Source organism: Poecile atricapillus, chromosome 7 (genome assembly GCF_030490865.1).
Source record: "Poecile atricapillus isolate bPoeAtr1 chromosome 7, bPoeAtr1.hap1, whole genome shotgun sequence".
Classification (NCBI taxonomy): domain Eukaryota; kingdom Metazoa; phylum Chordata; class Aves; order Passeriformes; family Paridae; genus Poecile; species Poecile atricapillus.
In genome coordinates, this window is record NC_081255.1 from 22,329,006 (window position 1) to 22,353,141 (window position 24,136).

The 24,136-nt window shown below is 39.7% G+C and overlaps 2 protein-coding genes across 17 annotated transcripts in view; one reads left to right on the forward strand and one right to left on the reverse strand.

Moving 5' to 3' along the window:
- The window catches only part of FUBP1 (far upstream element binding protein 1), a 35,088-nt gene extending 23,702 nt beyond the window's left edge, over window positions 1-11,386 (forward strand). For 2 of the 6 annotated variants that reach the window (XR_009277941.1, XM_058842227.1), the window contains one exon: window positions 9,632-11,382. Coding sequence is in view for 3 of the 6 variants with exons in the window: in XM_058842227.1 (XP_058698210.1) it covers window positions 9,632-9,649 (18 nt within the window). In the remaining 3 variants the exon portion in view is untranslated. Of the gene's footprint in view, window positions 1-9,631 lie in introns of all 6 variants that reach the window. The other 4 variants (XR_009277938.1, XR_009277937.1, XM_058842225.1 and 1 more) reach the window with 4 other exon arrangements.
- Window positions 612-23,435, reverse strand: NEXN (nexilin F-actin binding protein). Of its 11 annotated transcripts, none has more exons than XM_058842218.1 (14): window positions 23,362-23,435; window positions 16,093-16,174; window positions 14,839-15,030; window positions 14,616-14,697; window positions 14,382-14,530; window positions 12,966-13,007; window positions 11,667-11,861; window positions 11,414-11,587; window positions 8,918-9,103; window positions 4,792-4,992; window positions 3,267-3,488; window positions 1,990-2,175; window positions 1,034-1,391; window positions 612-929 (listed from the first exon to the last, which is right to left on the reverse strand). In XM_058842218.1, exons 2-14 carry the CDS (start codon window positions 16,117-16,119, stop codon window positions 916-918), a joined length of 2,028 nt encoding a protein of 675 aa, XP_058698201.1. In that variant the 5' UTR covers window positions 16,120-16,174; window positions 23,362-23,435; the 3' UTR covers window positions 612-915. The 11 variants fall into 11 exon arrangements, with proteins under 11 accessions (XP_058698201.1, XP_058698202.1, XP_058698196.1 ...); XM_058842219.1 differs by having other exon boundaries at window positions 16,093-16,170; window positions 23,362-23,398; XM_058842213.1 differs by lacking the exon at window positions 23,362-23,435 and adding an exon at window positions 22,810-23,065 and having other exon boundaries at window positions 16,093-16,170.
- Window positions 23,436-24,136: the final 701 nt, after the last annotated feature.

Consider the following 24,136-nt stretch of genomic DNA (forward strand, 5'->3'; position numbering starts at 1 on the left):
TGTGACTTTTTCTTTTGTAAAGTTACTCCTCCAGAGGCTTAATCTGAATAGTTCACATGGGTGTTAGCAGAGTGACATGAGTGTTGATTTCAGGTGTTAGAGAGAAATAGTACAGTAGCCCTAAGGAAAGAGTATTTAGAGATGTGGCAGTTAACTTACTGTGTTAAGATTGAGAAAATAGGCACTTAATGAAAATATTCTTAAAGCTTATTTTCTACCGGCTTCAAATATGAGCCAATCATAGATGTCACCGCCTGTTTCTGTGTCATTTAATCAATGACAAAAAATCACAAGTTTTACAAGCAAGTGTTGGTACCTTGAAGACTATTACAAACCTAAAGGAGATTGTTTTTCTTTGAGATTATCAGCTGCATGGGTTGATCAGAGCAAAACATTTTCAATGCAAGCCCATTTTAAAACAAAAGAGGTTATGCTCCTTGAAACAATTGTGAGCAGTTACATCATCTTTTATTCTTTAAAAATAGTACACTACGGTTTTTGAAAATCATCAGTGTTTCCTTTGCCAGTTCAGTGCCTCTGGATAAAGCAAAACAGCTTAAATATTCAGCGCTCATGCAAGATACACCAATAGATTTACATCACTACACAAGTTTCCAGATCATGTATTCAGCTTTATTCTGTTACACCAGAATTGATCTTCAGATGGTGGAGCACTATGATAGTTCAGCTTTTTCCTTCAGTTGGTCTTTCATACATTGATTTTTTTATTCTTAGCCTTTGATACTAGTTTGTGCTTTGAGTAGGGAGCTCTTGCAATTTGAAGGGTATATTCTTATGTCTTGCAGGAATGACAGGTTAATGCACATCCTTGTTTTCTTTAGTTGGCCCCATCAGAGAAAGAGATGATGCAGTAAGAAAGTTGAGGGGAAGAAAGTTTCCAGCTAAAGTAGAGCATTAGTAGTCATCAGCTAGAAAACAGAAAAAGGATTAAGAGAGACAGGAAGTTAGATTTTCATAACAGGAAAGAGGCAAGAAGACTGAGATTTAAGCAGATTAAAATGCTAGCTCTTACTTTCAATGGTGAGAATACAGGTGCTAGCAGCTGAGCCTCTGTTGTTGACTGCTTTACACATGTATTCCCCTTCATCTTCTGGGAAGGTTTCTGGCAAATAAAGGCAGTAGGTTTCTCCTCTTTCAATATATTGATAGTCCTCAGAGTCCTGCAACATTTCCCCTTCAAACCACCACGTAACTTCAGGTTTTGGTTCTCCAGTAATTTTAACTGTAAATCTCACTGGCTCGCCATCAACAACTGATGTATTTTTCAGTGACTTCTTGAACCAGGGAGCTCCAGATCGAGCTTGATCCTCATCTTCACAAGTAGCACCATTAATAATGCTTCCCTCTTCTTCTTCTTCCTCTTCCCTTTTCTAAAAATTATTTTAAAATAAGTTGGTTTAAAATATACAAAGTGGCAATAGCACTGTGACTGCTAGTGATAAATGTTTCATTACAAGTTACTGTGTTTCTGAGAAGAGGAAATCCCACATCTGTCCTCAGTACATAACAATGCACCCAATCTGGATATGCCACAGGCAGTAAAGTGCATTTTAATGAGGCTGGAATGTTGGTGTAAATTACAGGCGTGAGTGTCAATTCCATTTTCAGACTATTCGCAGGATGTCATGACCTTTCTTCACAGTGTCTCGTACTCTTCTGCAAATGTTCAGGGCAGGTTGGATGGAGCTTTGAAGCTTTGAGCAGCCTGATCTAATGGGAGGTGTCCCTGCCTACATCAAGGGAGTCAGAACTAGATGATTTTTAAGGTCCCTTCAACCCAAACCATTCTTTGATTCCATGGACAGTTAACGTGCAAACACCAAAAGCAATTTTACATTATTGCAGCAATTCCTAGCACCTGCTAGAAGAAGTAAAACATTCCTTTTGTATCTGGTAGTGTTGCCTACAGTGGTAATTGGAAGCTAAATTAAATGACATGATTGGAGAATATTATTTTACAATTTATACCTTCTGTAATGCTGCATCAATTTCTTTTTGTTCAAACTGCATGCGTAGTAATTTCTGTTCCTCAATCCTCCTCTGCTCCTCTTCTTCTCTGGCTCTTGCCATTTGCTCAAAACGAGCCTTCATGTTTACTTTGTGAGTAAATGGAGCCTCAGATTTCTTGGCTGGTGTCACATCTACATCATCATCCTTGGAAAACAATAATTAAAAACAGGGCTTAACTATTATTTATTGCCTTAGACATACATGCTATAGTAAAACTAGTTTTGTGTTCACAGACTTTTTTTTTTAACTGAGCAAAGCCACACAGAGGCCTGTTTTTTTTCAGAGGTTTCTTTGAATGTAGGGTAGGTCTCGTAATACTTCTTCCCAGGGATAGGACAAGATTTGTGCAAAAGTAATTCCAAAAATGATAGGTGAAAAATATTCTTAAAGTTTTATTCATATAGAAGTTGAGCACTTCTTGGCAATTGTAAATCCTCAGTGACTGGAATTTTATGCTATAGTGTTAGCATGGGTTCAAGACCTAAAATGGCTGACCTTATGAAAACAGTGAGTGTCAGTGATTAAATTAAAAGCTCACAAATGGGACAGGCTTTAAGCTGATGCTGAAGTGAGTCTTGTGGAGAAGAGCCAGAATGCAGCTCAGATAAGGCTTAGTACTGTTAAAATTTTACATTTTGTCACTAAAGTTCGCACTGAATTTACAGACTACAGACCACTTTGTTTGTGGGCTACACTGATAGCTCCATTTCTTGGTGTTTCCCCTCTGAAACACTGAAGGTTCTGGTCTGAAGTACAGACAAGTAGGCACCCTCTTCTGCTCTACCTTGAGGAGTGAGTATACCTGACAGAGACTTGATCTTCAAATGGTATTGTTTGGATTTGGTACTTGAATTTTTTTATTCTATTTATGTAGTGGAGAATGAATTAAGAGTTCAGAAGGAGAAGCAGTTCAAGAGACGGTTAATAGATAATTCTCAGATATGGATGTTTTAAGCCCTCAGGCTGGCAGGTTTCAGATTAAAATGCTGAATTGTATGGGTTTGAGTAGAAAAGCAGAACTCTGCCTGACTAAATCACTGATAATAAACTGGTGCTGTTTCTTTAAGGGATGTTGAGGTTGTGATATCCTTAAGCATCCAAAGGAGGGAACAGGAAAGAGAGGAGAACATAATTTTGGAAACAGCAAAATTTGATGAAAGCAGCAGCACTGTCCACTCCTGGATCACTAGTGTGCTGGTTAAGTAGATCATTAACATACACAGAATGCAACTTACCTCTTGAAATTTTTCAGCTTCCCTTTCTCTTATTTCTTCATCCATTGCTCTTCTCTTTGCTCGCTCTTCTTCAATCTTCTTCTGTATTTCTTCTTGAGACAATTGTCCTATTTTTTCAAACTTGCTTTTTAAGTTCTTTGCCTGAATAGAACCACTTCTTTTTAGCTTAATCAGTTCTTCATACTCTTTGCTTAACTCAAAAGTTTCAGACTCTTCTTCCAGCTGTTCAGAAATTACAGAATTGTGTAAGATGGAAAATGCCCTCATTATTTTTCTACCCATTCTCTCCCCAGAAGGTACAGTTCAATACATTACAGTTCTGTTACTTGAAATCAGTAGAGAGGCCTTTCTCCTGTAATTCTTTTTCCTTGCTATCTCATGAAGAATGCATTTGTTTCGTATCTCAACTAGATACAGATTTTAAAACACCTTCCTTGAATATGCCATTTGTTCAAGGGTTGCTGTCAATAAACTGCCCTTCACGGACTTGGAAAACCAGACACAGACCAATATAAAAAACTTAATTAACTGGAGTCCAAAATCCACCTCTACTTGCTTGCAGTAAGATATGAAGCAATCCTCTAAAATGCAGCTGTTTTGTTAAAAAATACTGCCTTTCAAATATTTTTGTAATTCAGTAAAAAGTAAATGACATTTCAGGATGTATGGCTGGAAAAGAAAGGGCAGTTCTAGATCCTGTAGTCAAACCACATCTGAAGCTGTAATTACTGATATTTTTATCCCTCCTTTTATGACCTCTGACTGATTGTAAAGATGTACATGCATTTTCGCTGGATGTCCCTGTGTCTCCCTGCTTCTCCAGGATTAGTTGAGAACATTACAAGCTAGAGCCATTACTACTTGCTCGAGCTTTGCTACAAAATTGAATAATAAATTAATGTCATTCTCCAACATTCAAAGGGGAAGAATAAAGAATTGCCACCCACAGCCAAACTGAAGTGTGAAGTTCATGAATGAATGTTTTAAACATTTGGGATGTAAAGCAGATTTTGTGTGTGATTTTTAAAGTCAACTGTGACAGTCTTCAAACCCTTGATACACCAGTTATAAAGAAGTTGAGTCTACTGTATTTTTTCATATTGGGTAGCACAGTATTTCTCTGAGGAAAAGCAAGAATTTTGCCCTTTCCTACTTCTCTTTTTGTATTTTCTTTTGGGAACTAGATATTTCTGTTTTCCCAATATCATAAATATTATCTAATCATTTTAGTAAAAGTCCAGAATTTTCAGAAATTACTGCAAAACTAAATTACAAATTTGGAACTGTACTTACTTCTAAGGTGGCAAGGGATAAACACATTTTCCTGGTAGATTAGTGATTAACGTTACTATATCCAATGTTTTAAAAATGAGGTTTTCTGGTTTTCTTTCACTTAAATGTGTTAACTTAAAATTTCTTTCAACAGAATTTTTCTTTCCAGTCTTAAACTTTGAGATTTTAGTAATGTAATGATACATTATATTTTTATTCAGAGCATGCTGAAAATATAGTTTGATGTACAAACCTCTCCCATTTCTTGTCTCAGCTGTTGAAATTCTTGCCTTTCCATTTCTAACTTTTGCCTGCGCTCTTCTTCTGTGCGCCTCTTTTCTTCTTCCATTTTTTGTCTTAGCAACTCCTCAAAATTAATTTCCAGTTTACCAGGTATGAGAGATTCTTGAGAAAAGGTTTTAAACATTTCTGGTGATTCATCATCCAGCACCTGCTGGAAATTCAGAGCATTAATTATATCTGTGATGAAATCACACCATTGTTCAGACACTTCTGGTACATGAAGATAAGCAACTACTTTGTCACATCTGCCCCAGCACAGAAAGGTGCACTGTGCCAATGTGGGTATTCTTCTAAAGGTGTGGGAGGGAGTAATTTGGGGGTTTGTATTTTACTTCAGTCACAACACTAAACTTTTAAATTAAGGTTAGGTGGTTTTATAAAATGTAGTATTTTCGCTCTGCAGCGGGAGGATGTCCTCCAAATGTACCTTTAGGACCTGAAACAATTCGTTCTTGCTTACTTCAGAGTGTTTGTGTTTAAATGTCATTGCTCTTAATGCTGAAGTACACTTATCTGTAATCTTTTTCTTAAGCAATCTGAATTGTATTTGTGTTCTAAAGCAGTATTAGTATTCCCAGTAAGGATAACAGAACATTCAGAAGCTCTTCTTCGTGCACAAATTGTTTATGCTAAGTAATGCAGCCAGTTTATTGGTTTATATACCCAACGGCAGGGGTTTCCTCCTTTTCCTGTCCTTGTCTGGCTTCAGAGCAGGGTTAGGCTTGGTTGGCATTAGGAGCAGGCCTATCTTTTAGACTAATTTGTAAGATAGTAGGGCCTAGGAAAGGCAGTTTTCATTACTTCCAAAGTAGGAAGTGCAAGAACCAATATTTTATCAGACCGAATGTGTTAGAAGTACTAAGATACAAAGCTGAACACTACAAAAGCAGCCAGTAGTGAAGTGAGTTATGCAGGAATTTTAATCTAAGTTTGTGATAAAACTTATATGAATATATGTTTGTGCATGTAACTACATAAGCTTACTAATGGAGATTGTCTCAGCAGGAGTCTTCTGTAGGTAAAGGCGAGGTGAGGTGAGGCACTGATGAGATACTGAACTGGGGAGTGATGAGGTTTTTGGCACTGCTTAATCAGAACAGGTTTGAAAAGCCTTGTGGCAAGCATGGGAAAGCTCAGTGTGGCTGGTTGGAGGCATTCCCAACAGCAGTAATCAGTCAAATGATAGAAATAATTAAAAGAGCAACATTTCCATTTGAGAAAGTGCTCTGTCTTCATAAAGGGACAGAAAATAGGTATTTCTTTAAGAGCCTTTGAAACTGCTTCTGTTTATTGCTGCTTACTGCTACTGTAACCCACACCTTTCTCTGCTGTTGGTGTCATCTTGGTTCATACCACACTCGACCTACTTTGCCCATACCCTCTTTATTTGCCACAGTTCTGTCAGTGGTTTTTTAGCCAAATCCCACTCAAATTGTGCTATTCACTAGAGATTTTACTCAGTTTTTCCCTCTAAGCTTACAATTGGACTTCAGCACCACCATTCCTTCCATTTTTCATTTGTTTTGTGTAATATGAACATATTGAAATTGTGTTACAGAAAAGCAAAGTCAAAAACCCAAGCTGTGAACTCTTACCTACAAAGACGATGGCCCATTTTAGCGGCTACCCATAACTAAATTAGCAAAGAAACATGAAAGTATCTTGCTGTTGATACATTAGTTCATAAGCTCATCACTTCAAGAAGATACTAAACCTAAGTGACCACAAGAAGTGTCTGTTCAAAATCTGCCCACAAGAGTTCAAAAGCTGTGCATGTGAGCAAGAACTAGCAGCTATCTCTGTATTTTTGACTTACTAAGTTACAAAAAGATGGTGAGCCACCTACTCCCTGGTTAAAAAACACAAAGATTTAGCTGAGTTTTGTGATGCAGAAAACCTTTGTGGTTACTTCAGTAAATATTTTAGCCATATTTTGTGAAATTAGGCTGTGCTTTTTTTTTTTTCCTGAAAAGTGGAAATGGTTGGTAGTGAGGAACATTCATGTAACAATCATGGTTTGCGGCACAGTCAACAAATATTCAGAGAGCAAACAGGGAAAGATTTTTATTATTTGTGCTCTGACAGGTTGTTTTTGCAGTCTCTATTAGAAAAAGATTGATGGAGGTGGAAGTCAACTGCTTCAGTGTAGAAGTGATCACACTGATGCTGGGGAGCATGGAAATAGCACATTGAGAAATGTGAAATAGGGAGATCCAAAAGGAGGTGGCATTTGTGTTTTCCAGCCACAATACTACCGTTTCTCTGTGTTTATATGTCTAAAACTAAATTAAAAGGAATGAACATTAAAAAGTTCCTGGAATAACAGTTTAATGTTCATTTTTACTGGCTTTGAAAGAGAGGACTATCATATTTTTCAATATTTTAGGGTCTGTATTCATGTTGCTACATTTTGTAGCCATGGGAAATAAGGGAAACAGAGGGTTATATTCTGTTACATGTAGTAGAAAATGTAGCCTTCATATTGAGGGTGCTGCTTAACAGAAAACTGTGAAGTACATAAATGCTGAAAATACCTTCCAGTAATTTCTTTAAATTACAGATCACAGTCACTGTCTGCAAGTAGAGCAGTCACAGGCTCTGTGCTGCATCTGATGGATTAAACCTTTTGTCAGTGAGATTTTTCTTTCCTGGACGCTCAAGTTTAGGCTCTTGCTACACCGAGGCCAAGAAAAGAGTTTCTCAAGAAAGCAGGATAGAACAGAAGCAGCACATACTTTCTGTGCTTCCTTTAGTTCTCTACTGCCTTTTCATAAAAACTGTAGTGGCAGAAGTCTCCAGTAGCATTCTTTTGTTGGTTTGAGAGTATTTTTAAGTGGCTTTAAGTTCTGTTTTCCTTCTTTGGAGATACAGATAGACACTATTTTTCAGTACAGCATCAAATATAAATTCACATTGTAGCTTCTCTAGGTAGTCTTTCAGTAAGGCCTTGTCTTTGGCCCAATTTCCAGGCAGAGGGAGCCCTGCCAGCAATACCAGTAGTCACAAATATTACTTTGAGTGATTAAGAAAATATTATTGGGCATGCAGTTGGTCTTTTCCAATTCAGCCACAGAGGATGTAGGAAGATGCTACCAGGTGCCTGGGTTATTCCACAGTTCTAGACTTGCAGGTCCTGCCCTCCCTTTTGAAACAAACACTGCTTTGTTCTAGCTTATATTTGTGTAATTTAATACTGTATTTCCTGATATCCACCAGTAAGTAACTGGCTTATATCCTGCTGAATCTTGAAGTGGTTGGAATAAATATGAAGACCACAGTTAAAAGCTCTGTGGCACATTTTTTTTTTTTTTTAATATAAATAATAATTGCCAACCTCTGAAATCGGGCATCTTTCTGTGCTTTCAGGTAGTGCATGTCAGTCCTAAGCCCCTGAAAATTTGTCTCTGGTATAATCCTAACACGAATTTTAGAAGTCCTTGCATATGACAGAAATCTGTATTTGTCAATAGAAGATAATATTATAAAGTGTTCTAATGGTAAACACCACAAGTGGTTTTTTGTTTTTCTCTGAACAAGCATTAAAAACATCAAGTAACTGAGTTCAGCCATTTAGTTTTTCCTCCCTAAAGAGCCCCAGATGACTGGAAGGTTCATACTTGCAGTGAGCATTTTTCTACTACGCCATTAACTGTGCTTTAGTAGTAAGAGATGATTGGGGTATACCCTGTAGAGGTAGGGGAATAAACTTGGAGCTATATAAGAAATTGCTCTTCCCCAAAAAACCCAAAAGAACAAAGCCTCCTTGTGGAAACATTTTGCTTCCCAAGTATGTTGCATCTAGCATGATCGTACCCACCGGATATAATACCTGATTTTGACTAAATTATCTGAAATCCTCTCTAGGCTGGCTGAGAGGAGGGATTGTTCTCTGATGATTTTTGATAAATGAACTTGACTAGCTTACCCCATTACCTTTTAATAAATAGTAAAGTGAACTAATTAATGGAGTTGAAGCATGTATTCCTAATTTTATTTAAAGTTTTTTTTTCCCAGAGTTTCTTTCCAGATCGAGATTTAAGTAAAAATTAAATTTATGCTAAACCAAAATACCATACCATGTTTTTCCTTGCTTCAGCAAATGCTCTTTTCTCCTCTTCTATGCGTCGTCGCGCATCCTCTTCTGCTTTCCTCTTTTCCTCTTCTCTCCTCTGTCTTTCTATCTCCTCAAAACTGAGTCTGAGTTTACCAGGGCGGAATTCTTTAACAGTATTTTCAGATTCTTCATCAGCACTTTCATTTATCTTAAGAGAATAGGGAGAGGAAAACATAGAAAGTACTTACCCAACCAGAAAATACTCTTTATAGTAAACAAATACACTGTTCCTTTCTGATCTTTTATAAATACTGGTTTTTCCTTGGGGGGGGGAAAAAATGCATCAAGAGTTAGGTTCCTGTGAAAAACATTTTAAACTTTGTTTTAGCCAGGGGAGCAAGAAAAGAAACTTTCAATATCCTACATGTTGCTTTTAAAGTTTTTAAAAATCTGTTGAGTGTGTAATTCAAAGAGCAGTGTGTTATCAGGAAGAGGCTGAACAGTTAAGTACATACTTTATGGTCTCATTGTTGGATCATTTACTGTAAATCACTCTCTATTCTCTTTATTTACGTCATGTCCATAGATGTTTATACCATCAAGTCTTTTGTTTGTATAGAAATCACTTTCATCAGTGCACCAGTTAAAGAAATGCTGTACAGTCTTGTATCAAAACTGAATTGGTTAGCATTTTGCTATTATTCCAGACTGAGATTTTTGTTTCTTTTCTTTTTAGACATTCAATCATCACTGAAGGAATTGAGATACTCTGATCTCTTCGCTATAACTTCTCTCCAGTGAACACTTACCTGCTAAGAAAAGCCTGTGGTTTGCAAACTGCAATCAAGAACCCCTTTCAGAGGACATCTCAGAATACTTTTATCTGTTAATGGAGGAAGTGGACTGGGAGCTGTCAGAGTACTGATAATCCAGATCTCTATACTGTGAGCAGCCCTGGACTGGTATGTGGGGTAGCCCATTAAGGGAATTAGAGAAATCTTTCATTTGATATTTTTAAGGGAAAAAAAATTAAAGAATTGAAGGAAAATAACTGCTGAATTCTTAAGAAAAATGTTTACTTCAAATTTTGACAACCACTGGTCAGCAGGTACAACTTCATGTTAGAAAGTTTCTTCTGATGCGGAGAAATTATAGATTAATTCATATTAATAAAAAATGCGTAAGCATAAGAAGAGAGATGTGAATTAATCTTCAGATAGAACATCTAAGTGATTTCATAAAGTTCACTCTCCTTCAGTTTCTTTGCTCTTCTCCTTCACTGGAATTCCTTGCCCAGCCCCAAACAAAAAAGAAAAAGTGCATTACTGACATAATGGCTGGCAAGGTTATTGGTGTGAAACAGCAGTGATTTATTGGAGGTGGAGATGAAAAAGTAAACTACAGTTTGGGTATCTGCCTAAACTTAGAACTCTCTCAGTATGGACCAGTTGGGAATTTGTGTGCTTCAGCTTTCTAGAAGTTCTGTGTTGTTGGTTTTGTTTAAGTTTGTTTCTGTAGAATATGAATGTCTTGAATGTTTTTGAAATATAATCAAAATAGTGATCTAGAGCTGTTTTTCCAAGACTGTTCATGCATAATTATATTCTGTCAAAACTAGCAAATTCCTATAAATAATATTTTCCAAGTTTTTATGCAAGATTAAAATCTCATTTCTTGTTAATCTTGTTTGTATGTGAATTTTGTATTTGAATTAAGAAAGCCATAGTGATCATGACGGTACAGGGGAAATGTATAAAAATACAGAACTTTAAAAATGCTATTGGAAATAGAAAACAAGGAAATACAGAACTAAACTATCTGGTTATCTTAGGTTAAAACTAAGTATATGATTTCTTCAATATGATCAAAGAACAAACTATAGTGAGGTCTTTTTATAGCTGATCTAATGTAACTCTGACATGATAAAGAACACATCTGAAGGCACTTTTCAAAGTAATATAAAACAGGATCTGTGAGCAGCATTTCTGACAAATTGAAGGGACTTCATCTAGTAATTTATAGTGTGTTGTACATTCAAAGTATGTACATATAAAAGAGCTGATCTTTTTTCTCCTTTCTTCATAAGAGGAGAGTTGTAATTGATGAATATTTCTATCACATTTACAAATAAATACGGGACAAGAAATAGCATTCTGTTACTGTGGAATGTTTGCATCAAAAACTGAACTATCTGCAGCATTATTTCAGAAGAAAACAGCCACTCATCTTCTTGAAGGCTTACAGTTTAAGGTATTACAAAGTTTAGATGAAAAATCTACCAAGTTGCTGGCAAAATCAGAACACCTGTATTTCTTAGGTTTACTGAAAGAATGTCTAAAAGCCAGTGTGGTAACTGATTTAGAATAAAGGTCAAAAATGTCTTTCAAAAACTCATTTCCAGACTCTTAACAGCTTGAAATAAATTTAAGGAATAAGAAAAAAGAAGAATCACATATAGAGGAAAAAAAGTAACAGGAAATGTGCAAATTCTGTGCCAACATGAACGTGTATGTATTACCATTTGCTGCCTGGCTTCCTCAAAGGCACGTTTTTCCTCTTCCAGACGCTGTCTTGCTTCTTCCTCTGCTTGCCGCCTTTGATTCTCCTGTCTTTGTCTTTCCAGTTCTTCAAATGTGACTTTCAGCTTACCAGGAGACAGAGGCTCTTGAGTTTCACTGCTTTCATTTTCACCCTGTGTAAGAAAAATGAAACAGTTGTATCTTAAGCCAATAAATATCTACTATATACGTATTTTTGGACGACTGGTTTACCTTGACAAATGAAAGGCACTTGGGTTCCTTAAGTAATTGGTTTTGTTCCTCATGTTTTAGCTTCATTTCTTCATCCTGTGTCTTTATTTGTTCTGCTCTCTCTTTTCCTGTGTTCTCAGAGATTATTTTCATCTTCCCAGGTGTCCTGGTGCTTTTTACAGGCACTACTGTAACTAGCAGTGAATCATCCCCTTCCTGTTCAAAAAGATATGTATTATATTTTCATGAAACTTGACTTCTAGATAGATTCATTTCTATGAACCTGCTGTTTTAACCTGTGTGCACCAAAGCTTCCAAAAGATTTTACTTGTATTGAATATTACCCACAAGAATAAATCCACCTGCCTACGGCAGTCACTAGTTTTCTCCTAATATCTGAAGAGTATCAAGACTGAATTATATTTGAAACATAACGGCTGGCAAACTTTATAGATTTTCATTAACTGTTAGCCATAAAAGCTCAAGGTTTGGAAAAGAACAGGTGTAATTCTGAATCCACAACAATTGTAACCACACTCTACTTCCAGTTTTCCATTTATTATATAAATGATAATAAACTGCAGCTGGAATAAGCCAATAGCTCAACACAGAAATATGTAATTTGTAAATTCTAATACGTAATTTGTCAGGTACAGTAATTGCTTTTTGAAGGATGTTGCTGCTCCAACTCTATTTTTACAGTTTATTTGCCAAAATATAATTTACCCATATTTTCCCCCCATCAAATGAGTTTAAACTGAGGAATTTGCGGGTTTAGTTTTTGCTTTCCAAAACTGTAGTAGGAGTGTGATTTTCTTGTGTTAGTGAAAGACAATAGGACCTTTGGACTCAGCTTTTTGAAATTAAATATTTATTTGCAAGACTTAAAATCCATATGGTATATTAGTGAAAATAATTTAAAAGTTAACTGAGTGAGGTGTTCAAACATCTATTGTCAGAATCCCCCTTTAATTTCAAGTTTAAGGCAAAGAGCTTTTAAGATAATTCTTTGCAAAGCCAGAGGACTTAAAAGAATCATTCCAAATAACAGCAAATAATTCTGGTGGCTTTGAATATTTACATTTTAGATGTTTTTAACTAACCACAAAATATTCATAGTCCAGGCTCTGTTTCAGACTTCAGTATATTGATTTCAAGTACAGACATAGTTCCATATATGTTAAAAATTTGTTAGCTCCTTGGTTGAACTTTAATGAGGTATTTGTGTGCTGATTTCTAAGTTTTCCCAACCCAAATTACAATTATAAAACAAAGTGAATAAAAATGTAGGTGAACATTTTTTTAAAAAAATCTGATTACCTCAGCTGCTGATTCAGTTCCCGTATTGTTAAAGTCATCAATCTATTAAATGAGAATTTCATATGATTACATTAATTTGGCTCTTTGCCTTAGAGTTGCAAACACAGAACTGGAAATACTTTTTGTATCAGTGCTATGTATGTAGCACGTAAATTCACGGAGATGGTAATGACCGAAGCTCTGTTGGAATATTTTCAGATAGGTCAGCTTGTCGAGGAAGAGGCAACAAGACATAAAACATCCCACACAAAGTCTGCTAAAGCATTCTCAACACAGTGCTGAACCAAGAACAGTATTGAGATGTCCATTCTTCATTTAAACATTCCAGAATTGCGTAAAAAAAAATAAAAATTTAAAAATCGAAAGCAAAGTCATTGATTATTTCTGATTCAAGTGGCATTATATTTCCCTCATCTGAAAAAATGTCCTAATCCCTAGCATCTCCTAATGCTGTGCTTGCTTCCTATGGTGTGCCTATGTTACGGCCTAAAATTAATGTACTTTTTAAAATTCTACATGTATGTACTTCTGCCTTGCAGGGTAGATAAAATATATGCTAGATACAATGCCAATTAAAAGTACAATTTTAGCAATGTTAGAAGTTGTACTAGAAAAGACTATCCAAAAACTGACTTCTCCTATAGCAATAATTACAGCATAGCACTACTTTTCATTTCTTACAGCAAATTCAAACCTTAATTAAGCACTACTATCATTAGGTTAAATAGAAATTTGCATATGTTTTTAGTCTGTCATTTAAATGTTTACTCTCACTGCAGTATTTGTAGCACTGAAGAAAACTTGCAAAAGGAATTAAGTTTCATATCCCTTCACAAAATTCTACAAAAGACAGAATTTGCTTTATTACCATCCACAAAAGTTGGAGTCTGTTCAGATATGTATATATACACAATGACGGTTGACAAAATGGCAAAGGAATAAAACATCACCTGGATCTTCATTATTTATTACTTTATTGCATTACTGTTGTCTCATTTTTACCTGCCATTGGTGTTTTCTTACTACTTCTTGCTTGCTTTAGTTCACGTGTCGCTGAATTCTATTCACTAGCTTACAAGCAAAGGTTATTTAAAGTAAGGGTTTATAAAATACAGGAAACATTTTCAAATTATTTTAGTAAACTCATATGCGTATGACCAAAATCTGTGCCTGGTTCCTCGCAGGTTTATGCCTGCCCAGTTTCATCTGCAACTCAGCTTTAGAGCTTACAAGAAAATTGTTACTGTAAAGACACAAAGACTCTCTGAATATTATATCTCACTTCCACCCCACTGAGCATCTCCCATGTAAATCTACACTGTGAGAAATCTTAAGATCAAATCTTTCTAATCAATACAAAACGTTTTTTGTGTTGTTTACAATTACATCCTGACTGTTGTGATCAGATGAACGTACCTCCTGTGCCTTTTTTGCCAGTTCTCTTTGTATTTTTCTTTTCTCAATCATGTCTTGTTCAATTCTGCGCTTTCTTTCTTCTTCCATTCTTTTTCTTTCTTCTTCTTGCCTTTGCTTCTCCATTTCTGCAAACTTGCCTTTAACAGTTCCTGTGGACATGAAATGCACAGCTCAGCAGTTCTGTCTAACACTTACCCAGAGAATTCTGTGCTCTTAAACCTGGGCCTCTCTTACCTATGAGCTTTGGAACATAACCCTTTTCAATTTTAGATAGTTTGGTGTCATCATCTTCATCAGATGCAAGCAGTTCTTTCATCTAGTTGATGAAACACATAAAGTAAACTCTCTTTATAACTTACATGAAATCCCACTATTATTGTCTTAAAATAATATTAATAGATTTTTAAAAACAATATTAAATATTAATATAACACAAAATATTAGCAAAGAAAATAACCTCCTGCTTTCTCCTGTTCCATTCTCTCTCTCTAACATATTGTTCTTTTCTTCTTTGCTTTTCTTCTCTAGATCTCCTTTGATTTCTTTCTTCCCTTGCTTTCTGCATAGCTTCAAATTTATCCTTTACATCACCCTTGTGAAGCTTGGGCACATAGGACTTTTGGACAGGTTTAGATGAAGAAAGCAGAATCTTGGTGAAGATATAGAAGAAATGAAGATAAGAAAAAGAAAGTTGAAACAGATGGACAGAAATATTCTGATAGATTGGATTAGAAAGAATGTAAGAACATAAAACAGAAGTGCAGTTGAGGTTATGAACATTTTTGTGCCATGAGCCATCATCAGTTAAGCATAATTGTATTTGTTCATAAATTGTCATAAATACTAAAATATCCAAAACAATATTCAGCATTATATTAAACTATTAGATACACGTTTTTATTGTTGCTTTCAACCTTAAGCAGTCACCAAAGAGTCTCTGCCCCTTTACATTTAAAATAAATATAAAGACATAGATGCATACCTATGGGAGTTTTTCTGCAACACTTCAACAGCCATCTATAATTTTTAAATAAACAGTGGTATTTCTTAATTTAAAGCTTCCAATACATTATATGTTTCATTTTTTAGTATTTAGAGAAAACCAGGAGCCAAATGATTTTATGTTACAAAGTGCAAAGATAGCTGGACTATCAGGGCTCTGATGCTGATACAGCAAATGGACACTTCCTTGCCAAGGATTACTCTGCAGATGGAACAGAGTAACAAACAGCAAAGGTTCCCACTTCCAGAACTATTGTGAAGTTTTTCTTTTTACAGTGATGACAGCAGGAATGTTCTCAATAAAGTAATACTGAGAAAACTGGCTAAAAACATGCTATATTTCATATTTTTCCACCTATACCAGATGTTTTTGTTCCAGCTACTCAGTAAGTCTATGTAGAAGAAGAAATATTTGAAGCCTAGTATGTTTACAATCAGATGTAAATGTTGCCCAGAATTTTGCCACCAACATTCAAACCTTCTTCATATTTCATTGCATTTATTTTCCCCTGCTCTTTCATTTCTCCTAATAAGAATATAATTCACAGGTTCCATCAAATCGTAAGCTACTTAACAAGCCCCCTTACATTGTCTAAAATAATGGCAATACCAGCAGACTCCCAGTCTTTTACAATTATTTGTAATTATAACTTTTGCAAGCATCAGTTGTAAATTACATTGCCTTGATTACTTTAAAATTGGTACATACCTCAGTTTTCTGTGCAATGTCATTCATGGTTACTGTGTTGTGCTCTGCACCTGGTATGTTTAAGATGGCTTTCAGTTTCTACCTGAAAGAAACAGTTGTAGTTACATTCCTTTCTTTTCCTTTTAAATGATGCTTTAACCATCTTCCTGTAAATAAGTTGCATAGGCTGAAATTGATGTATCACAATTTCACTTGGTCCTCTGGGGCTTTTGAAGACATGAATAGGTTCTAAGTATGCCACCGTAATTAAAAGAACAAGCTTATGATTCACTATTCATGCTCATAACTCCTCTATATAGTCCTAGATATTGGGTTCTAATTTCCATTTTAAAAAAACGAACAATAACAACTTGGAGCCAGACTCTGGCTGCTCGGGCTGCTTGTTGCCAAACCGCTGTTCCCGATGCTGGTGGCAGCAGAAGGAAAAGCACCAGGAATGTCCCGCAGCTGCAGCCCGAGCTGTGAGCGGCTGCGGGAGCTTTGCCGGAGCTCGGGCCGGGAGCCGCCGCTTCGCCTCCGTGCGGCTGCACGGAGCGGGGAGCGATGGGCCGGGGGAGCTCCTGCCTGTCACACACGGCTGCAGCTCCGGCCCTTCACACAGCACACAACGTAATGCTGTCCCCTCTCCTAGGGCTGTTCTCCAAGCCTTTATATAATTGTGTTCTGGAAATTGCAGAGCATTTTTTAGAAGAAAATTGCTATAAATTTTAAAGTGCGCTGTATTTACTAGGAAACTAACAAAAAGAAACTTTCTCTTCTTTTTTTTCTTTTCTGTTAAGCTTCAGGTCTATCAGAGCTTTTGGAAGGAAGGAAATCATGATGTGACTCCAGCGCTACTGCTGTCTGTATTTTATTGATCCTCTGAGTCCCAGGAAAGCCTTAAATCTCAGTGTGCCAAACATGGTGCAAATAAGGGGCTCAAAGATTTTAAGCAAAAATGCTGGAAAAGCAGCTTACCACTGGAAGAGAGTTCTGACTTGTGGTTTAGAGGAGCTGAAGTCAGGGATTTTCATGATATGGAAAGTTAAGCTCTTATTTTTCAAATTCTCTAACTGTTAATTGCAAACAGATTATAAACACGGAAATATGTAGTTTTTAAAATAACCAATATTAAGAGTTGTTTTTATGTAAACTCTTCAAAAATACACCAGTATCAGCAATACTCACTGGCACTGCTGTAGGTACACAGATGGAGTGGGATTCTTAGAGATATTGGGATATTTTTCCCAATTAAAGCAGTCACAACATATGAAACAAGGGCATTTAGCTACCAATGTTTGCCCTGATTTACAAATTCTAAACTCTTCAAATTTGGCTTCAATAGAGATGTCCTGGAGAGCACTTTGGTGTTCCCTTTCAACAAGTTAGTACAGAAAGTCACACCACCCCCACCCCACTCCTTCATTTGTAGACAGATAGGAATCCAAGACATTTCAGTTTCTCACTTGTGAACACATAATCACTAAGTGGCAGTTCCTATTGAGATCGTTTCAGATCAGCAATAGCATGTAAGAATTGTGTGGAGTCTAGAAAGGCAGATAATTGCATCAGCATTATGTAGCCTCAGCGTCCCTATAGGCTTTACCATCCATTTGTACACTGTGCAGCATTTACACGTCTCTGTAAGCTTTAGCTGACTTCTGTGCATATCAGTAAAATCCCCACTGTGATCAGTATAACCTTAAAACTACTTCAACTATTTTAACTTCCTTATTTCTATAATAAAGGTCTTAGAGAAAGTTCTCTCTTCTCTTCTTCTGCTAGTCTGCTCTTTTAATGGCTCCTTCCCCACTTGGGGCTGGCAACCTTTAGCCTTGTACTTAACATCCAACAGCTGACTCAAAGGTTTACTGCAGGAACACATCAGGAAACAAAGGAATGTCATGAATTGGTGCAATCCTTGCACTGAAGTAACCTGGGACACAGAGACCTTTTACCCTTGACACGGGGCTGGAGCAGAGAAGACTCAAAGATAATCTGTCACAAGAAATCCCATTTCACCTCAACACCTCAAGGTAAGGTTACCACTAATCTTGACCACAGCAATGTACCCCATGGATAGGGCTTCATCTTGAAGTCTTTTGAAAATCAACTCTCCAAAGTCTGGTTTATTATGTGCAATTAATTGTAAGAAGAAGATGATGTTCATTAGTCAAGACTTTGTGTTAAACCTTTCTGATAGCTCCAATTACCTGAATCTCCTGACAGTGGGATAACAAATCTGAAATTTTCCTTAGAAGTGCGAATGTTGGAAAAAAATTTTCTTTGCAAATTCCTGCTGTCTGAACTTCCAAAGTAGTGCCAGTCCAACAGGTTGTGGGCCTTCAAGATGGCAGATATGTTTCTGCCATTTGGAATACTGCCATATCTGCTATTACTTTAGGCTACTTTCCAGTTCATTGGCATCACTAACTCTAATATGTTTGAAGGTTAGCCAGCTGGCTCTAAGGCATTTTGCCTCTGCAAGTCATCCTACCTCCACCTCTGATGCTAAAAGATATTGATATAAAGCACCAGCGCATTGCTAAACATGATACCACCCATGTTTGCATTTCCATCCCTCTCCATGCCATTAAACCTCGAGCTGGACCAGCAGCTGGACCCTGCCTCAGGCACCCCTCAGGGCAGATGAGTAATTCCCAATAAAGGTAATCAAAATATTTAAGAAAAAAAGAAGCACTTCTTGAGTTTTGGGTTGAGTCTGTGAAGCAGTGACAGCAGCTTCAGAAACAAGCACTGGGGACTGAAGCTCCTTTGTATCTGCCTCACCATCAGGAGAGGGTCGCAGTCAATTAATTGGTGCTGACAAAACCCAAGTGGTTACATCAGGAAGTCCTGACACCTACAAATTGTGGAAGAACAGTGCCTTCCTCATCTGCCAATAGCTTTGCAGAAGCATGCAGTAATAGATTTTCCAACCCAAGAAACCTTGACCTACTAATTCCCTTTTGAGATGAGCTAGTTATATTAAATTGTGCATTTATATGTATGTATTCTTGTTTGGTATTTTCTCAGAGTTCATCTAATAAAAGCAATTCTTATTTTTTGAAGCAACACAAGCCTGCCTGTTTAGTCACTTACTTCAGAAACTATTTCTCCGATTACAAACCTGTCCAATCTTAATATTCAGTCTCATCTTTTCTTCTATTTCCCAAGATCAACATACCTCAGCAGAAGCTGTAAGAGTTCCTCATTGATGCTTCCCACTTGAAAAAATCTCAGATGATAGTTCTGAACATAACCATGATCAAAAAATGAGTTCAGCTTCTTACCCTTTGCCGACCCAGTCTCATCACTCCAGCATTCACCTGAAAATAGTGTAATTTTTTTTCTCTCCATATTTTATCTTTCCTACAATTAAATTACATATATTTCATAAAGTTAGTCTGGTGTTACGGGTTCTATACTGAAAGTACCAGACTGCAGGGTCCCTTTGAAAGGTCCTCAAGAAAAATTTAACCTTCATCCAGTGATCAATGGTCCTACCTCTGGAGTTGGAAGAAAAAGAAAATGCCTTTTAACTTCACTGGCTGTAAATGCAGAGACGGATCTCTAAGTTCAAGTAAAAATATAATACAAAACCAATACTGCATAGGAAACCAGGCAACAGAATAAAAATATTCTGTAAAAAGATAAATTAGTGCTTTCAAACATCTTACACATTTACTGTAAATGAACAAGCAATCACCTCCAATATGCCTCGATCTTTTATGATCATAGCACTTTTTCAGCTTTTCATGCAGCCTCTCTAAAATCTTATTTGGGCAAAAAAAGTCAAAAAAGAAAACTATTAAGGGGACACAGAAAGTTTGATGGTTCGAGTTCCAAAATCCATCTCCTTAAATTTAATTAATTTCCATTTCTGAAAGCAGGTCAGAGTACTCAACTGATCAAAAAAAAAGTTGTGTAGCTTTAACCAGATTAAAAAATTAAAAGCCTTCCCATAAATAATAAAATTTGCTTTCTTTAAAAAAATTCTTGTTTTTCAAGGGCATGATAAACATCCTCACATGAGACAGAAAAAATACCAGCATTTCCCTGAACTGAACATTTTACAATAGGAGTATGAAGTCAGGACTTTAAAAAAAGGTCCTGTTCCTCTGTGATTTCTCCTTTTGGGAGGCCCCCTGCTCTCCTACTGGGTACTGTGAGTTATAAATAAGCCCTTCATGGCACGGTCCAAGTTACGTTTACCATCTGTCTCCTCTTTGTGATCCACTTGCAGGGAAGACTCCATTATATAAGAAAACCAAACTGTGAGAGTTGGAACTCGCTGCTTGCAGACAAAGCACCAAGCAGAGGCCAGCACAGTCCACAGCGTCAAAATATTTAACAAAATATTAAACAGAACTGGAGAGAGGAGGGGAAATGGTCATCATTTATGTCCTCCTCATAGCTGGTCTGGAATGACAGTACCAGTTGTTGTACCAAATTACAGATACTGAAGTAGATACTAAAATTATCGTGCATAGGGGAAGATCTTGAGCTGACATCAACCATCAGCTCCACTGAAGCCAGTGAGTTATGACAATTAATACCAGCTGTCTAAACTTAACATTTTGTATAAATACAAAATGCAAAACTACTTCCACTCATTTCATTAAGCCTTTATAATTAAAGAACAAAATGCTTACCAACAAGTGACCCAGATAATTTTTCATACACAATCTTTTCCTCAATCTTTGAATTTATCACACTTCAACATTTATTGAGAGTCTTATTTTGTTGTAGATACTCCTTGCAGATAGGGTGTTATTTATAAAAACGTAAGTATTATAAAGGATGTCTGTGTTTTACACAGCTATAAACACTCCTAATGCAACAGTGCCATTCAGCCCAACTGTTAAAAAAGTGTAATCACCCTTCTCTGTACAAAGGGTCTGTTGATTCTCTAGTCTCTTCTACTATTATGGGGTCCACAGGCTCCAGAGCAAACATAGTGGGGATTCAGAGACTGTTCTGGAAATGGGGAAGTCCTGCTGCGATCTTCTGACCCATGATTCCATGTTCCATGGTATCTGCTGATCCTAATGGAAGTGGCAGTAAATTGTGAACTGAGGTCCCCAGGAGAAAAATCAGGTTATTTTGCCGCACACCACAGTTCCTCCATTCCCTGCTGTGTCACATCAGCTGAAGATGAACCATGTGCGTTATTGACTTCACTGGCAGGACTTCAGAGATCAAGGTAATGCAAGTAGTGGCCATGAGGCGCTATTGCAACTTGTATCTTCCCCACTGACAGGACACAGCCTTTCTGCCTCTTCTCAGAAATGCTCCTGGCCAGCTCAGACTGAAGCAGGGTTGGATACCCACAGTGGTCATGGCTTGAGCTCTGCCTCTGCCACAAAGGAGAGGTGTCCAGGGCTTCCTAGAGCCAGGCTGCTGCTTCCCCTTGAGCAACCCTACCCCACTGGTGGTGCTGATGCCTGTAAAAGCTGGATCACGTGTACCACCTTCACCTGAGCAGGTACGGCTGCCTTTGGTGCACAGCAAGGGGCACTTCCATTGCCTCCTGCACTGCTCTCCCAATGCCATGAGCTTTCCCCACCTCCCCGCAGCCCGCCTGACCATGGCACTGATCCTCCTTAAAGGAGTTTCAAAGCTGGATAACCATATAAATGCTTGCCTGACCTCTTTCACTGAGAAAACTACTCATCTAATACATTCCAAATGGAGTCAGAGACAGTATTCCTTACTAATGTCTTAAACCATCTACCTCTTATTTCACCAGACTGTGCTTTCTGCATATACCAGTCATATTCTTATACTTCTGCATGCTCCTTAATTGATACACTTGGCCCTCCTATAAGACTAGTTATAATTCATCTTTTCATTTCATTGGACAATTTTCTAGGAGATCTAATGTCTCTTAAGACCTGAGATCTAAGGTTAAGAGTACTACATTTTCTACCATACAGCTATTTGCTGATTAGTTTTTGGAATTCTAACATGCTTCATTGAACATGCTTTTTTCGGTATGTTGGCTTAAAAGAAGCCCTTATTTACCTAAAACAGACGTGATAATAACTAATCTGCAAGCTGTCACAGAATCCAAATATTTTCTTACAAGCCGCTTTCTTTTATAGCCATCACTTCAGAGCGAAGAAGAACCAAGGGACGCCTTCGCTGTATGAAGACCACCCCAACAAAACTGAACTCCTCCGCGTGTAGAGACACTCGGTTTCTGAAAATCAGGGATCTACGGGATTTTCAGCTAACTTTTATAAACCGCACATCACCCACCGCGGGTCCCTCACGGCAGGGCGGGACGGCCCTCCCGGGCTCCGCGTCCCCCGGGCCGCCTCGGCGGGGCCGGGCGGGCAGAGCCCCGCTCACGGCAGCGACTTCGGTTAAACCGCTGCGGCTCCCGGCCCGGCCCCGCGCCCTGCGGGCCCCGCTCGGCGCTGCCGGCCCCGCTCCCGCACGGCTGCGGCTCCACCGCCCCGGCCGCTGCCCCGGCCCGCGCCCTCCCCGCCGCGGCCGCGGTGCGAGCGGCGGCTGCCCCGCAGCCCTGCGGGCTGTGCTCGGCCCGGCCGCCGGCGGAGCGGAGCGGGGCGGCTCCCGGCGGCGAGAGGAGACGGCGCTGCCGCCGCGGGTAGCTGGCCGGACGAGCAGCCCCAGCCCCGCCGCACGTCGGGGCAGCGGGGCCGGCTGCGGGCGGCGGGGAGGGGAGCGGGGCGGGGGGGGCCGTGCCCGCGGCGGCGGAGCCGCTCTTACCTGTGCGCTGCCCGCGCTGCGGCTCGGGGCGCTCCGGCTGCGGGCGGGCTGCGCTGCCGAGCGCCCCTTGGCTGCGGCCGCCGCTCCGCCGCTGCAACTTTCCATAAAAGTCGCGACGCGCGCCCGGCGCCCGCATTCCAGGCGAGCCCCGCGCCGCGGCAGCTGGCCCGGCCCGGCCCGGCTCGGCTCGTCCCCGGCCCTGCGGCTCGGCGTGCCCGGCCCCTCGTTGGCCGCGCGGGGGGCGCAGCCAGCCAGCCCCCCTCCCCGCGGGCAGCAGCCCGGCCAACAGGCTAATTTTGGGCTGGAAGCAGCACCGAGTTATAAATAACCGGGGCGGCGAGGCCGCCGCTCTGCTGCGCGTCCCTGGCAGCGCCGGCCCTGCCGCAGGTCAGCGGGCGAGCGGGGGCTCCGGTCCGGCGGGACGCGCCGGGACCCACCGCCCGCAGCCTCCGCCCGCTTCGCCCTGCCCGTGCCGGTCCCGAGCACCGCGGCTGTTCCCGGCCCGGCCCGGAGCTCCCCGGCCCGGGTCAGCCGCGGGTCAGCCGCACTCACCGCCGCCGCAGCCCCGGCGCGCCGCTCGCCCCCGGCCCCGCATGCAGGGAGCGCTCCGCTGCGCTGGCTCTGCCGGCCCGCGGGGTTTTATACCTACGGCGGCCCGGACCCGGGTCGGTTAATGGCACATGGAGGGCGATCGACTAATAATAGTAATGTGACAGCTCGCTGATGGAGCGGGGAGGAATCTCCCTAGCGCCAGACTGCGAGAGGCAGAGCGCGGTGGCTCAAAGCAGCGCCTGTCGCTTGGAACTTTACAGAGCGGAGGCAGAAACATAGTTTTATTATATTTGAATACACTTCTTTTCCTGCTTAGAGATGATTTTTTTCCTACATGTTCAGTTCCAAGCTTTCCAGCGCAGAACTTTCTTCTTCCTATCTCTCTTGTATTGTGTCTGCCGGACTGGAGCCTAACTTTGAGCTGGGTTATCACCATTAGGACAATAACCACTTGACCGCAGGCTGTGCAGATCCTAACAACGGCAATCAAAGCTAAAGCACAGAAGACGTTTTGCCTTTCGAAGGACAGAGCGGGCACTTTCCCCCAGTGCCACCCTCGGGGCAGCCGCGCTGAAGCGCGGGGGAGGCGCCGGGGCTCCGAGTGCCAGGGACCCACCCGCCTTCAGCAGACGGACACACGAACGCACAGAACAAACCTGGGCAGGTCAAAGCACGGGTCCATGGGCCCTCTGCAGCAGCAGGGGTTAGACTCTTTATGTCCTCTATTTCATTACTTACATGAGTCCGTAAAGGAGGTCTTAATCCACAACTGGAG